The sequence below is a fragment of the Phascolarctos cinereus genome, unplaced genomic scaffold (assembly GCF_003287225.1).
Source record: "Phascolarctos cinereus isolate Bilbo 61053 unplaced genomic scaffold, phaCin_HiC Scaffold_3;HRSCAF=262, whole genome shotgun sequence".
NCBI classification, from domain to species: Eukaryota; Metazoa; Chordata; class Mammalia; order Diprotodontia; family Phascolarctidae; genus Phascolarctos; species Phascolarctos cinereus.
In genome coordinates, this window is record NW_027555736.1 from 170,401,707 (window position 1) to 170,415,490 (window position 13,784).

Below are 13,784 nucleotides of genomic sequence, written 5' to 3' on the forward strand. Positions count from 1 at the left end.
TCTGGTGCCAAAGCTTAGCTCTGACGATAACACTTTCCTTCTAATTGCTGCCTCAGAATCCCTAAGGAACCAAGAAATTAAGGAAATGTCCTTAATTCCCAACCAGCTGATCTAAAACATGGGTAAACAGATGGCTGTGGAAGTCCTTTTGTTTTGGGGTTTTTTTTGCCTTTTTTGGTGAGGCAATTGGGGTTAAGTGACTTGCCTAAGGTCACACAGCTAGTAAGTGTTATGTGTCTGAGGCTGCATTTGAACTCAGGTCCTCCTGACTCCAAAGCCAGAGCTGTATTCACTGTGCCACCTAGCTGCCCCTGTGGAAGTCCTTTTGAAGAGGTAGACCTGAAAATCTTCTGTCTTCTGTTTCTAGCCCTCTTGAAGATTCTCATTTGGGTAAATAAGCTTTGTGCATGGGATCTCTTTTTCCTTTCCTAATTTGAACACTGATTTATCACACACACACACACACACACACACACACACACACACACACACACACACACACCCTCACTCATTTAGAGAGACATTTGCTACTAAATGTAAGAAATAATATGGAAAAGTGAGATTGATTACTTTCCTTTCAAGCTTATCTCTTTGGACCAAAACAGCACTAATTCAGGGTTAGGACTTCTAGACATAGACTAGTGGCTTGTTTTCAAAACAACAAATCTAGTAATTTCCAGACAAGTTTATTTTAAATTAAAAAAAAAAGATAACAACTTTAAACAGATAGACAGAAACAATGATTCTCAGCACTTACAAAGGCACCCTTCTCTTTTCTTAGGTCTCTTAATGAACCTATCATACTTTAACTATAGTTTAATTATCTAGGAACTCCCATTAATGGTCAGATCTCAAAATGTAAAGATCAGATACATGCTGGGGAACAGATTAAGGGATTGAATTGGGTTCAAGGATACTAAGAAACAGCTCATATATTTTATGAAGAAATAGATAAGATTCCTTGATCCGTCGGACACTTTCCCCTCGAGCCCAGTGGTATAAGTTTAAATTAGTGATTACCAGGAAAACAACTGTGGAAAATGATTCTCCTCTTACGGGCCTCTGAACACTTACATATTAGCTGTACTTAAGCTCCAGCTTCAGATTCATAAAATGCTTAAAGTCACTGTGCCTGGCATGTACTAAGTACTATATAAATGCTTATTCTGCTCTTTTGCCTTTTCTAGTCTCTGGGTGCTAATGAAGCCCTCCTGAGTTTCTTCCATATTCTCTTCTACCCTTACTCAACTTCTGTCCAGTTTCTAGGATCACATGTACTATTTAACACCCAGAGTTATAGCTTCATGTTCCTTGACAGGCTGCCTTATATGTTGGGGGAGAAGCCAGCTACTACAATGTTCTGTCCAGTGATGAAGCTGGAATCTGGAGAACACAGGAAAGACACAATCCCCACACAGTCTTCTGGTTGTCCAGTCCTGGATGGAAGAGGAAAAGGACTGAGATCAGAAAACCAGGCTCTGATTAATCTTGTCCTCCGTGTCTGTAGTTTTAGGAAGACCCAGGATGGCCTCCATCTTTATGGTCCCTCCATCTTTATGGTCCTCCAGTTCATGGACACTGGGGGGTTCATTCTAGGCAAGGATATACAGTAAGTTCTTCCAGGACTATGTTAATCTCTCATACCCTAGAATTTTCTTTCTCCCAGCTCTATAGAAGGTGCTATATGAAGTTCCAAAACTATTTACCTCTGCATTCCAAATAGTTTCTTAGCTGGCTCTACCCAGTTTTCTTCTTCTTGGACCTGAACAAAAGCAAAATATTGAAAGATTCACTGTGTTTAGGCAGAAGGATCATTGGATATATAAAACAGGGATAACCATGCTGTATATGCTTATAGAGGATGAAACCTGCTCATGCCTAGGGAAGTGAAATGGAGTGCCACTATGCACTATTTTTCCCAAAAAAAGATTAAGCACATATACGGCTACAGAGAAAGGAGAATCTACCCAGGCTCAGAGTATAAAGACTAGAAAGGATTAAGACTGAGTGTCCCAGTCCTGAATGGGTCTCCATAGGAGTTGGCCTGGACTTGACCTGATCAGGAATTTAATCATCAGTGGAGATGTTGAGAGGATTAGAGGAGTAACCCCAGAGTCCTACCAGCACTTTGGAGAAGTCAGTGTTGATAAAACCTGGAACCAGACAGTTCACCCGGATGCCCTTCGGGGCCAGCTCCACAGCCAGTGTCTTAGTGAGGCCCAGCAAGGCAGTTTTACTGATGTTGTAGGGGCCCAATTTCTACAAGGGGAAAAAAATCATGCAAAGTTCCCTGGGACTGGAGAACAGGAAATCTTTCCAGGCTGCTTCTCTCTGTCTTAGCTCTATCACAGGTTGGGGGAATATCTTTGGACTTGGACTGCCATATTTGTTCAATGATGATAAGACCTGCCCTAGATTTCAAGGGGATGTGATAAATGCTGAATGATGTAACAGATGAAAATACACGTTCAAAAATATAAGGCAACAAATAGAGAGTTATTGTTAGAATGTAGGATTTATACCTTTTCTCACGTACTTACTGTGGCCCACCCAAGTTCAAAGAGGTCAATACTTACTGGAACTGGAATGTAGGCTGAAACTGATGATACCAAGATCACAGAACATTCCCTATAAGGAAATGAACAAATGGGATGGTTGTAACTGGGAGACCATATATTTTCAAGAAATTAGCTTTTCTAGTGATGTAGAAGCTATAGAAGCTAGTGGGAGGAGGGACTAAGGTCTGTGATAAGAGGAAGGGATTTGGTGGCATCTTATCAGTACTTCTAGGTAGAAGCTGAGTCCTTAGGGTACTGAAGTATTGGAAAGCTTCTGGTCATAGGGATGGACAGTATCCCATGGGCCCCCATGAAAGACAGTGAGGTAGAATTACAAAATCATAGAACTGATGAGTCATATTAGGTCTAACCCCATACTGAAAACATGAATGTTGTCCACAAGTTCTCTGACAAGTGGTCAGCCAGTTTCTGCTCCACTGAGAAACTTCCTCCAAAGGCAGCCCATTCTATGTCTGGACAGTTCATAAAAATGGAACAGGCTTCACTCAGTGAGTCCCTACTTCAGGGTTCAGAGGAAGAGAGACTGAGAGAGTTAGTTTAGCCTTAGGCATACTAAAGAGAGGTCATCTAATTGTTCATGTTCTGCTTTCCCTGCTCTGCTTGGCCCAGCTCCTGTGCTCAGTAACCCGCTTATTCCCCTCCTCCATTTCATACCCCCTTTTCTCCATATGAGGCAACAGTTGGCCGAGAAGCAGGGCTGGAGACTTCACATTCACATCCAGAATCTGAATTCAGAACAAGAAGGAGATGCAATGTGGTTATTTCTGATTTCCTGCTCAATTCTGTAAAATTCCCTGCAGGAAGTGGCTGGAATGTTATAGCTCCTTTCTCTGTAAGAGGTCCCCAAGAAGGAAGAATCTAGAGATATATTTAAGGGTCTAAGGAACCCTGTCCCTGCCCAAACATTGTGAATATGCAATTTAGGAAAATCTTATAGTTGTCTCTTCCACCATAACTTCTCCCTGTCCAGGTCAACCTATTCTACAACAGGGTAAGAGAAAACAAGAGTAGAAGTAATGTAGGAGAGCTAGTTTAGATAGGTCTAATTAAATGGAGGAGACCCAAGGGGCAGAACAGGGTAGTTTAAAAAGAGAAAGGACTTTGAACAGAGGAGCCCTTTATGATGATCCCTTGAAGAGGGCTCTCATTCCCTCTGAGGGAAGTTGAGTATAGCCACTCTGGGTCAGTGACAGTAATCCAGCTCAATAGTAATGGGCCGAAGCTGAGGCCCTGGCCCCCCCTTTTGGGTGGCACCATATAGATTAAAGGTTTCCCTGGTCAAAGCCACAAAAGGTAGGAGGAAACAGAATGACCATTAGGGAATGTCTCTGGGGTTCATGGCTGGTATTGGGACTGTGGGGTCTGAGAAGAGCATCTTTCTGTGAAGGCAGCTTTTCTTTGGGTAGGGCAGAGATTTCCTTGTCCCTTCCTGGAGGGTTGATTCAAGTGCCATTTCAGGAGATAGAATGCATCCCATCTGATCCATGACATCAGAGGAATCCCAAGCTGAGACAGAGGGGGTAAGATCCTACCCCGAGGTCTGGTGACTAAAGTGCTTGGCCCCTGGGTTGTGCCTGAGGAAAGTTTGTGAATGGAGATAAAGAAAACCTAAGAGAGTGGGCATCTGTTTTCTTAGCATTAGGAGAACTGTAGGTTACCAGTTCCATGAGACAATGAGGACAGTGACCTTGTGGGAACCCGGATTACATTTGAATATATTATCAGCTATAACAGATAGCACGTGACACAAGAATCATTGAATCTGACCCGAAGTCCAACTCCTACGGCCTCACCTTGTTCCACACCTGCTCACTGGCTCCCAGAGTGCTCCCTACTAAAGGATTAACTCCAGCAACGCAAACTACAAAGTCAACACCTCCATATTGTTCTACAACCTAGAGGGGAAAAAAATGAGGCAGAAAATGTGGGGTCAGAGATGATGGGGAGGTAATAAATAGCCTCTCTTTCCCTGTTTGTTTCTCTGGCTCTCTCTTCCTCTATCTCTTTCTTAACTCCTGCTGGATTGAGAGGGTGTGGTCTGACCTGCAGACTCACTCATTGTATATGAGATAATATTCCTTACAGGTGCGTAGACTTAGAGCTGGAAGTGACCCTGGGAGGCCACGAGATTCAAACCCCTGATTTTGCAGATGTGGAAACTGAGGTCCACAGAGGTTAAATGACTTGCCAAAGGTCACACTGATAGAAAGTAACAGCTGGGATTTGCATCCAGATCTTCCTGACATAAAGCCCAGTTCCTTAACCACTAGACTATTTTGCCTTTCCTTGCTCGAAGCTGGAGTAGACTTGTTGTCTCCTGTCAAATTGGAAGTTCTTGCTATAACAACAGTAACAGCAGCAACACAACTTTCACATAGTGCTTTAAGGTCTTCAAGGTTCTTTGCACAGACCATCTCATTTGTTACTCACTGATGCAAGGCCAGTCTTTTCACACTTCTCTGATTGACTTTCTAGTATACTCCTATGGTAGTTGCTTCAAACCTTCTCTACTCCAGCCACCTAGGCCTCTCCTCCTCCTTCTCTCTCATCTGGGCATCTTGCCACACACTACTCTCTCTGCCCCAGTTCCACACTTGAAACCATCACCCCCATCCTCTCCCCTTTGCTCCAGTCTTGGAGGGTGAGATGGCCTTCTCTTAGCCAATGCCAATTCTTCTACACATACAAAGGAGGGTCAGATACCCTCCTTTCTCCTCTGAGACCTTAACCTTCATTCATTACTATTTCTCCCTAATTTTCAATCTATTCTTATCCACTGACTCCTTCCCTGCTGCTTAGAAACATGTTCTATCTCTCCAACCTTAAAACAAGTTCCTGTGCCCTTCCTATCCCCTCAAGCTATCATTCTATTATCTCTTCTCCCTTTCACAGTCAAACTTAAAAAAAAAAAGCTATTTGTACTCATTGTATTCACTTTCTCACCACCCACTCACTTCTTAGCCCTTTCCTTCTGGCTTCTGTTCACTGTACTCAAGTGAAACTGTTTTTTTAAGGTTACCAATAATCTCTCTATTGGTAAATCCAATGGCCTACTCTTTTCTCTATATACTCTCTCTTTTTTGGGTTGTTGTGACACTGCTTTATTGTGGTTCTCTCCCTACCTGTCTGACTACTCCTTAGTTTGCTTTGTTGATTATCATCCATATCTTGCCCCCTATGTGTGATATACCCCAGTGTTCTTTCTTGGGCACTCTTCTCTAACTCTTTCAGTGATTCCATCAGCTCACATGGACTCAACTAATTGTCTTTATGCAACCAACTTCCAAACTGAAATAGCTAGCCTCCATCTCTTTGCTCAGATCCAGTTCCACACCTCCAATTGCCTGATGTATCACTTGGATGTACCACGGATACCTCAAACTCCACATGTCTGAAACAGAACCCTAAATCCATATTGCCTCCTAACTTCCATCCTTCTATTGAGGGAGCCACTATTCCTCCATTCACCCATATTTGCAACCTTCCACTCTCTCTCACCCCTGATACATAATCTAGTTGCCAGGTCTTAGAGATGCTTCCTCCACAACATCTTTATCCCCTTCTCACTACTCATACCACAACTAATCTAGGACAGGCCTCCTTGTTGTTCTTCCTGAATCCAACCTCTCTCCTTTGCATAGGCCAAATTGACCATCCTAAAGCATAAGTCTGACCATACTATGTCCCCAGCTCAAGAAGCTTCTGTGGCTCCTGAGTATTCCTGGGAGAAAATACAACTTTCCTTTTGCCATTTCAGTTCCTTGACAGTCTAACACCAGGCTATCTTTTCAGGCTGACTCTTCACTACTCCCTCTCATGTACTCTTATATTCTAGCCACACTGGCCTTCTTGATGTCCCCCCATACACAACACTTCATCTCTCACTGCTTGCTTTCCATAGGCTGTCTCCTAGCCCTAGAATGCTTTTTCTCTTCACAACCACCTGTTGAATCCTTCAAGACTCAAATCAAGCATTACCTCCTTCAAGAGACCTTTCCCAATTCCCCCAAATCTTAGGCCCCATATACATATTTAGATTATTTTATATATATACATATCTTTCATTTACTTATCTGTGAACATACTGTACCTACCCCCCATCCAGTAGAAATTAAATCCCTGGAGATCAGGGACTGTCTTGCTTTCAGCCAATAGAGTTTCTGGCATGTAGTGGGCACTTAATAAATGCTTATTGATTCATTGATCCTCACAACGATTCTAAGAGGTAAGTGCTACAGATGAGGAAACCAAGTCTCAGAGCAATCGTCATTTGCCCATAGCTAGTAACTGTTAGAGGAGGGATTTGAACCATACCTCTCTGGAGTCCAAGTCTAATACTCTATGGTGTCATACTGCCTTGTCCCTGTTAAATGCTGTCCCAGAACCATTCCTCACAGGGTTGTATTCTTTGTAAACCTTAAAAGGCTAAACAAATGCATTCTTATTATTATGACATAATTTAAATTGTCATCCCAGAACCCCAATTTTGGACTTAGATAGACTGGGTTCAAGTCTTGGTGAATCTTCCCACTAATTACTCTTTGTTAGGTGTCAAGATATTAGGAGACACCATGTTTTCCAGAGCTAAGGCCCAGCAAGCAAACTGTGCCTTTAAGTTGGCATAACAACAATCATTTTGGTTCAGCCTTTGGATGATCTCACACTCTGGCAAAATCACATAATTATTGTATGGCTTTGGCCAGCACCAGGTGCTCCATAAGCATCTGCTGTATTCATGTTCCAAAAGTCATGAAGCCCTGCTATGAATCAAACTGGTGTCATTGTTGCTGTAACCTGTCATCGTCAGGGTTACAGCTTTCTGTGAAGCCATTGGTATAAGTATTAAGATCTTCCCACACTGCCTCGGGTCCCCAACTAGGATTGGGGCCCTAGCATATGTGTCTATATGATCCCCTCCTTGCTTGCAAGCTGTTTCCCTCACTTTGAAATTAACTTATGTTTGATTCCTGACTCTCCTGTCTCTAGCGCTCCAGCCATCCACAGGTTAGAGGCTGATTTGGTCTGATTGACACTTCTATCCAGGGTTTTCCCTGGGAACCTCAGAATATAATTCATTTCTTATTCTCTGTAGTTATGTGTAAAAGGGCTCTCAGTTCCCATCTAAGCACTCTAGCTAATAATATATATTGGATTCAGGACAACCTATATTTCATCCCGTAGAAGTGATGAAAAAAACACGAAGGACTGATAAGAGCCCATGTACAGTCAACATATGAGCTCTTCCCTCTCAGATGAATTCCACCTTCCACTCAGGACTCCTACAATTTTCCAGGCTCAGGGTGCCACCTTGTGGTAGATACTTCCTGGAAAGGGAGACATACTTGTGGCCAATAGATATGCCTCTCAAGTTTCCACCAGAGACCTACACAGTCTTCTAGACTGATAGCACTATCCTAAGGTTGGGATTCCCCAATTTTGGAATTTTGCACTTGGAGTGGCTAGAGTATCACTCCTCTTTCCGTCAAGACAGCACCATCTGTATAACTCAAGGTGGTAGTAGGTAGTAAGGTCCAGATTTGCTGCTCCACATCATAGTTTAGTCTCTTGCTGTTGCTCCAACACTGGGCCATGTGTTGCTCCTCTTCTTTGTAGGAAACTTGGTTTATCAATTTGAGAAGAATTATTCCTCTTCTCCCCAACACACTGGGTCTAGGAGTTTGACATTGTCTAGGAAATCTCCCTCTTTTTTCTAGGAGGAAGTGGGAGAGTCAAAAAATAAATGCTTCTTATGTGAAAAAAAAATTGTCATTACTCAAAGAATCACTCTCCATGTGTCAATGGATCAACAGTTACCCAGGTCAAGTATATTCCCCACACTTTACGAGGGAAATTAATTATCTCAGTAGGGATATCCATAGAGAGATGTCTTTGAGGCCAGAATATATCCAGAACAAAGGTCTCATCCTTCAATCTTCTTAGGCTGAACAGGCTATCATTTCATACCCCGTTAAGGAGATATTAAAAAAAAAATTGTTGCGCACAGAGGTGCCTTCCAAGCCTGACCTTTTTACCTTGTTAAGTTGACCAGTCTGCTTCTAGTCACAGCTTCTACATTATTATTCTTCAAAATTTCAAGGATCCTTGTAGGCCCTCCTGCCTATAAAGATTGGAACATCTCTTTGGCTTGGTTGGTTGATTTTGAGAGTCACTATGACCTTTCTGTGAAGATCCTTTTTAACTTAGTTAGGATGGTCCTCAGTCAAAAGATATAGAGTCTTTCCCCAGACCCACACTGGAAGCTCTGCTCTACTGATATATCCTTCCATAACACAGGGTTACCCATGCATCACAAGGAGGCATCGGAAGAGGCCTTATTATCATTATTACATCATTTAATTATTCCTGCAGCAGGGCAGGTTAAGAGTACTGGGTGACACATTTCTTTTTCTCTTGATAATGAGATGATATTGCCATGAAGACACATTCTAGGACAAATATAGCTAGAACTTGAGCCTGATCATGCAATTGTAACCTAGAATGCAACTTCTAGGGCCTTCTGGTCACCTTAATTTTAATAATATAATTTCTCTTTTTTCTCTTCTTCCAGTCACAGCCTTTATTCCAATCATTCATTTTTGCCTTTCTTTCCTTTCAACAAACATTAGTTAAATGGCTACTAGTTCAACCTCCAGGTAAATCTGTATTTGACTGTGGTATGATGATAACCCTAGGTTCTCCAAGCCTGTGCCAACAGAGCCCAAACTCTGGTAGACTTCTAAGTAGAAATGACTTAGAATTGGGCCCCCACAAAGGAATGTATGTCTGTTATCCAAGGGCCAGCCCAGCTAAGTTCAGATAGGTTCATCATTTGGTTGGGCACAAGGTAATAAATCTTTTGGCCACAGAAACTCTCAAAGTCCATTTAGCAAGTCATGGAAGCGTTGTGATCTGTGCTGGTGAAGGGAAGTACTCACACCAACAAACCACAGCTCTTTGAAGTATCTAAGCAAGCACTCATTATGATCAAGACTATCCATTGTATCTAAGACAATATTCCATCCTCTAATCATTTGTCATCATGCTGCACTCCAGACTTCCTCTCCCATGCCCCAGCTTTATATCCAGAAATCGCACTCTGGCAATAGAATATTCACACATCGGAAGTACCCACCATTACTCCTGTGGCCTCTCTCTCTGATTGGATAGCTCCTCCCAGAGCTTCTATTTAAGGAGGATACCCATGCCAGTCATGTCTTACTCCTCTCCAGGTGGCACTCTGGACTTCCTCTACTATCCCTCAAAGCTGGCTACCTTCATTCCAGATCTCAACCTCCCCACCCTGCCTTCAGCCCCCTTTTGTATATTGCCTTCCTCCATCGAATATAAGCCCCTTGAGAGCAGGAACTGTCTTTCTTTCAAGTTGTATTTATATTCCCAGTTCTTAACAGTACCTGGCACATAGCAAGTGCTTAATAAAGGTTTGTTGATTGATGAATTTTTCCTATATACTTAGAGTCCTTTCTCTGGGGGCATTTACCTGTTCACTATATTCTTCTCCTCTATGTTGCTTTAAAACACTGACATTCTCTTTTAAGAAGATTAGCCATTAACAGAACCCAGACTGGAGGTAGGTGATGAAAGTACTCACCTAGGGTACAGAAACGTGTGTTTATGTTGGGGAGGGGAGAAGGGAGGGAGATAAAATATTTCCACATTACTCTAAACATTTTTATTTGAACCTTTTATTTTTACACCACAGTCATTCTCTCCATTCCTCCACCACTGAATCATCCCTTTAAAAAAAAACCTAAAAGTTGTTGTTTAGGAGTTTTCAGTCATGCCTGACTCTTCATGACCATATTTGGGATTTCCTTGGCAAAGATACTGGAGTGGTTTGCCATTTCCTTCTCTAGCTCATTTTACAGATGAGGAACTGAGGTAGATGCAGGTAATAGACTTGCCAAAGGTCACACAGCTAGTAAGTGTGAGGCCAGATGAGTCTTCCTGACTCCAGGCCTGGCATTCTATCCACTGCACCACACAGCTAAAAGTAATAGTAATTATATTTCATAGGGTGTAACAGATGCCACATCTGTAGTTCCCTGTCTACTGAAAGGAGGGAGTGACTGAGATTAGTATTACCTTTGACATGCTTCAATATTTTGATAAATACATGTTATCTTTAGGGTGGATCTTCCCTCCAGTGGTGCATATTGCAACCCAACCACACCTTCTCTTCCTAAATCAAGTTTCATCTGGATCTTGTAATATTTTGCAAATACTAGTAAAACAATCAGGCTGACCATTTGCCATTCCTCACTCTCACTCTATGAGCAAGACCACCTTATTTTCCATTTACATATCTCTGATGAGATTTTCTTATGGTTCTTAACACATAATTAGTAATAAGATATAACTACCTCCCACACATCCTTGTGTTACTCACTATTTTGATTTTTCTGAGATTGTGGTATTCCATGACTTGTAGTCATCTAACATCACCAGAATGTTGATGTTAAAATATTGTTTTTTAAAAAATGAATATATTTTGAATGACAGAAAATTCTGCTCTTCAAGGCACATAGGTCCTTATTTTTTGATAGTCAAGGTGCATGTATTATGCTTTTAACACATGAGGCACCATCTCTTACACTTGGGCCCCCCAGAAAAGCAATCTCAGTTAAAGGTACTCAGTGGGTCATCACTCACTCAAAACCATAATTCATGAGGCCCTCATTGTATGTTTGCTTTTACCATCCAGCCACAGGGCACATTAACTCAAAGCAAAAGACATTTAATCAAATAAAGTGACCATTTAAACAACAAGAAAAGATTCCTCCCATGCACTACCGTTCCCAAATATTACCAAGCCATCAGAGGGGAAGTGGACATATGTTAAGAAAATATGTTACCAAGAAGAACACATGGATGGTACATGTAGGGAATACATGTGGCCTGGGCACATATATGAAGGGGCAATCATAAAGGACCTGCATGGCCAGGACTTACATAAAGAGGGTATGCTCCCAGAACAACTCACAACTTGGATCCTTTAGGGCTGTTGATGTCCTCTGGTGATGTTACCATGCTGCTGTCTGCTGAGAATCACGTCTGCTGCTCTGCTGGGTTGCTGGTGCATGACTTCACTGGTCCTGTAATGCCTTCTGGGTAGCTCTACTGCTCTCATGGTCACCAAACTACTATTCTCTGTTATCAGATTTTATGCTTTGGCTCTTCAGGGTCATCAAATGACCATTTTGGTTCCCAAATGATAAATGAGGTAACTAGGAAGCCTCTCCTTGACAAAGGCACATTGACAGATCTTTAATCCCTATCAGAGACTATGAGCCATGACATCCAGCTAAGGACAGTTAACCAAATGCCAAACTAGAATGCCCCTAGGCAAAGGTTAGGTCTACTCTGCTGATATGAAATCTATTGTCCAGATAATTATCTTGACAGGATTAGAAATTCTGTGTAGTTTACCTGTAATGCCTTATTTCGTGCTCCCAAAACCCATTTGGGGAGTGAGGGTGTGGGGGTCTGACAAAGAAACCCCCACAGTAGTTATGTGGACGCTGAGGCTACAAAGTTCATTTTGCTCTCATGATCCCTTCCAGATTGGCATGCAAATGAAGCTAAACAAAATTAAAAGCTAAATGAAGAAGGTAAAGTCATCACTCTCTACTCTCCAGAATTGGTTCCTGCCTTTATTATGCATATCTTCTAACAATTTTTTTTTTAAAAAAAGACCTTTTTTTCTATGTTCAATCCATTACAACACTTGACTCTCTCCCTATACACTGATGGAGTAAACTGGCTAAGGGACACAGGCAAAATTTCAAACCGTAAGGGTAAAGAGGAACTAGAATTCCCAAACCCTATCTAGGGGTGAGCCAATTCCTTGCTTTGGCTCTGCCAATCAGAATGTCATATTCCAGATAATGTGTAATTGAGTCCCCAAATCAAATCAATAAACGTTTATTAAGCACCTAGTATCCCCAACCCAGAGTTTCCCTAAGGCCTGAGTCATCAAGATTATCTTCTCTTCAAAGGATCACCTGGGATAGTCCACCCATTTAGGGCAGACCACAAGAGCCCCATGGGTGAGGATTCAGTTGTAGGCCCTCTAAGTCTTAGGCTGGGTAATTAGGAAATGGTCTGGTTTTTCTCTACAACATTTACCAGCATCTTTGATCACTCACCATAGTCACTAGCCTATCTCGGTCCTCTGCTTTCCCTGCATGGCACACCATGCCGCTCACACTCAGTCCTTCTTCCTTCAGTTTCGCCATGGCCCAATCAACTTTCTGCTGCTTGCGACTGCTCACCACCACGTGGGCCCCATCCCGGGCCAACCGTTGTGCAATAGCAAAGCCAATGCTATAAAAGAAAGGGAGACAGAAAGATACACTTGATATTCTCATTCCTTGGCCCCGCTGCCCTCTACCTCACTCCCCTAGTGGCCTCCTCTTTAGTGGAAAATCACAATCCTCAGCCTCTTTTAACTCTAAGGAGCTGACCCTACACTCTCTGATGGATCGGTTACACTCCTGAGAGTATAGACCCAATATCCCTGTTGCACTTTTCAATTAGGAATTTATCTTCACTTACCCCTGGGTGGAACCGGTGATCAAAGCCACTTTATCAGTCAAAATGCCTTTCTTGTCTACTCCAGTGCTGCTCATCCTTACTGAGAGAGGGACCCTGAGAGGAAACAAGGCTTTGCAGGCAAATGCCAGTGTCTGGAACATGTCAATCAGCATCTGATCTTCTTTCCAGTAGTCTCAGATTCAGGGAGAAGCTTGAGAGAAATGATCAACATCATTCATCATGTAAGAACCTCTGACTCGGTACATCATGGAGACTTTCTCTGACCTCTCTCTCCATCTTGGCCCAGGAACAGAAAAGAGAGTATCCTAACTTTGTTTTGTTTTGCTTGTCTATCTTTGTATTCCCAGAACTTAGCACAGAATCAGCAGCGTCATGGTAGGTGCTTAATAAACGCTTTGTAGACTGTCTGACCTGAGCTAGAGATGTCTTACTGTCATTGAGATTTAGTAGCACCGGAATTCTAGTTTTGCTGTCAAGGGGTATGCAGTCAGAGTCCTGCCACAGTTCTGCCATAGACTAAGCTTCTGTGACCTGCTGCCCAAAGGTTATGCTCTTTGTCAAAGTTTATAAGAAATGTCCTCACTTTGAGAAACCCAACTAATTTGTTCCTTGATAGAAGAGGCAGAAGAG

The 13,784-nt window shown here is 42.4% G+C and overlaps 1 protein-coding gene across 2 annotated transcripts; it reads right to left on the reverse strand.

Annotated features, from left to right (window-relative positions):
• Positions 1 to 1,225: 1,225 nt before the first annotated feature.
• LOC110206664 (dehydrogenase/reductase SDR family member 2, mitochondrial-like) lies at positions 1,226 to 13,294 on the reverse strand. 2 transcript variants are annotated; one of them, XM_020984258.1, is made up of 9 exons: positions 13,155 to 13,294; positions 12,746 to 12,923; positions 4,373 to 4,474; positions 3,234 to 3,304; positions 2,577 to 2,628; positions 2,122 to 2,259; positions 1,839 to 1,842; positions 1,707 to 1,755; positions 1,226 to 1,436 (listed from the first exon to the last, which is right to left on the reverse strand). In XM_020984258.1, exons 1-9 carry the CDS (start codon positions 13,292 to 13,294, stop codon positions 1,325 to 1,327), a joined length of 846 nt encoding a protein of 281 aa, XP_020839917.1. In that variant the 3' UTR covers positions 1,226 to 1,324. The 2 variants fall into 2 exon arrangements, with proteins under 2 accessions (XP_020839917.1, XP_078006755.1); XM_078150629.1 differs by lacking the exons at positions 1,707 to 1,755; positions 1,839 to 1,842 and having other exon boundaries at positions 1,226 to 1,476; positions 2,109 to 2,259.
• Between the last annotated feature and the right edge of the window lie 490 nt (positions 13,295 to 13,784).

Excerpts from the sequence above, each read along its gene's own strand:
- LOC110206664 (XM_020984258.1), bottom strand. The coding sequence starts at position 13,294 with ATGTTCCAGACACTGGCATTTGCCTGCAAAGCCTTGTTTCCTCTCAGG. Across the intron at positions 3,305-4,372 it reads GTGAGCAGGTGTGGAACAAG|ATTCTGGATGTGAATGTGAA; the intron begins GTGAGGCCGTAG and ends TTCTGAATTCAG. Across the intron at positions 2,629-3,233 it reads CCTCATATGGAGAAAAGGGG|GGAATGTTCTGTGATCTTGG; the intron begins GTATGAAATGGA and ends ATTTCCTTATAG.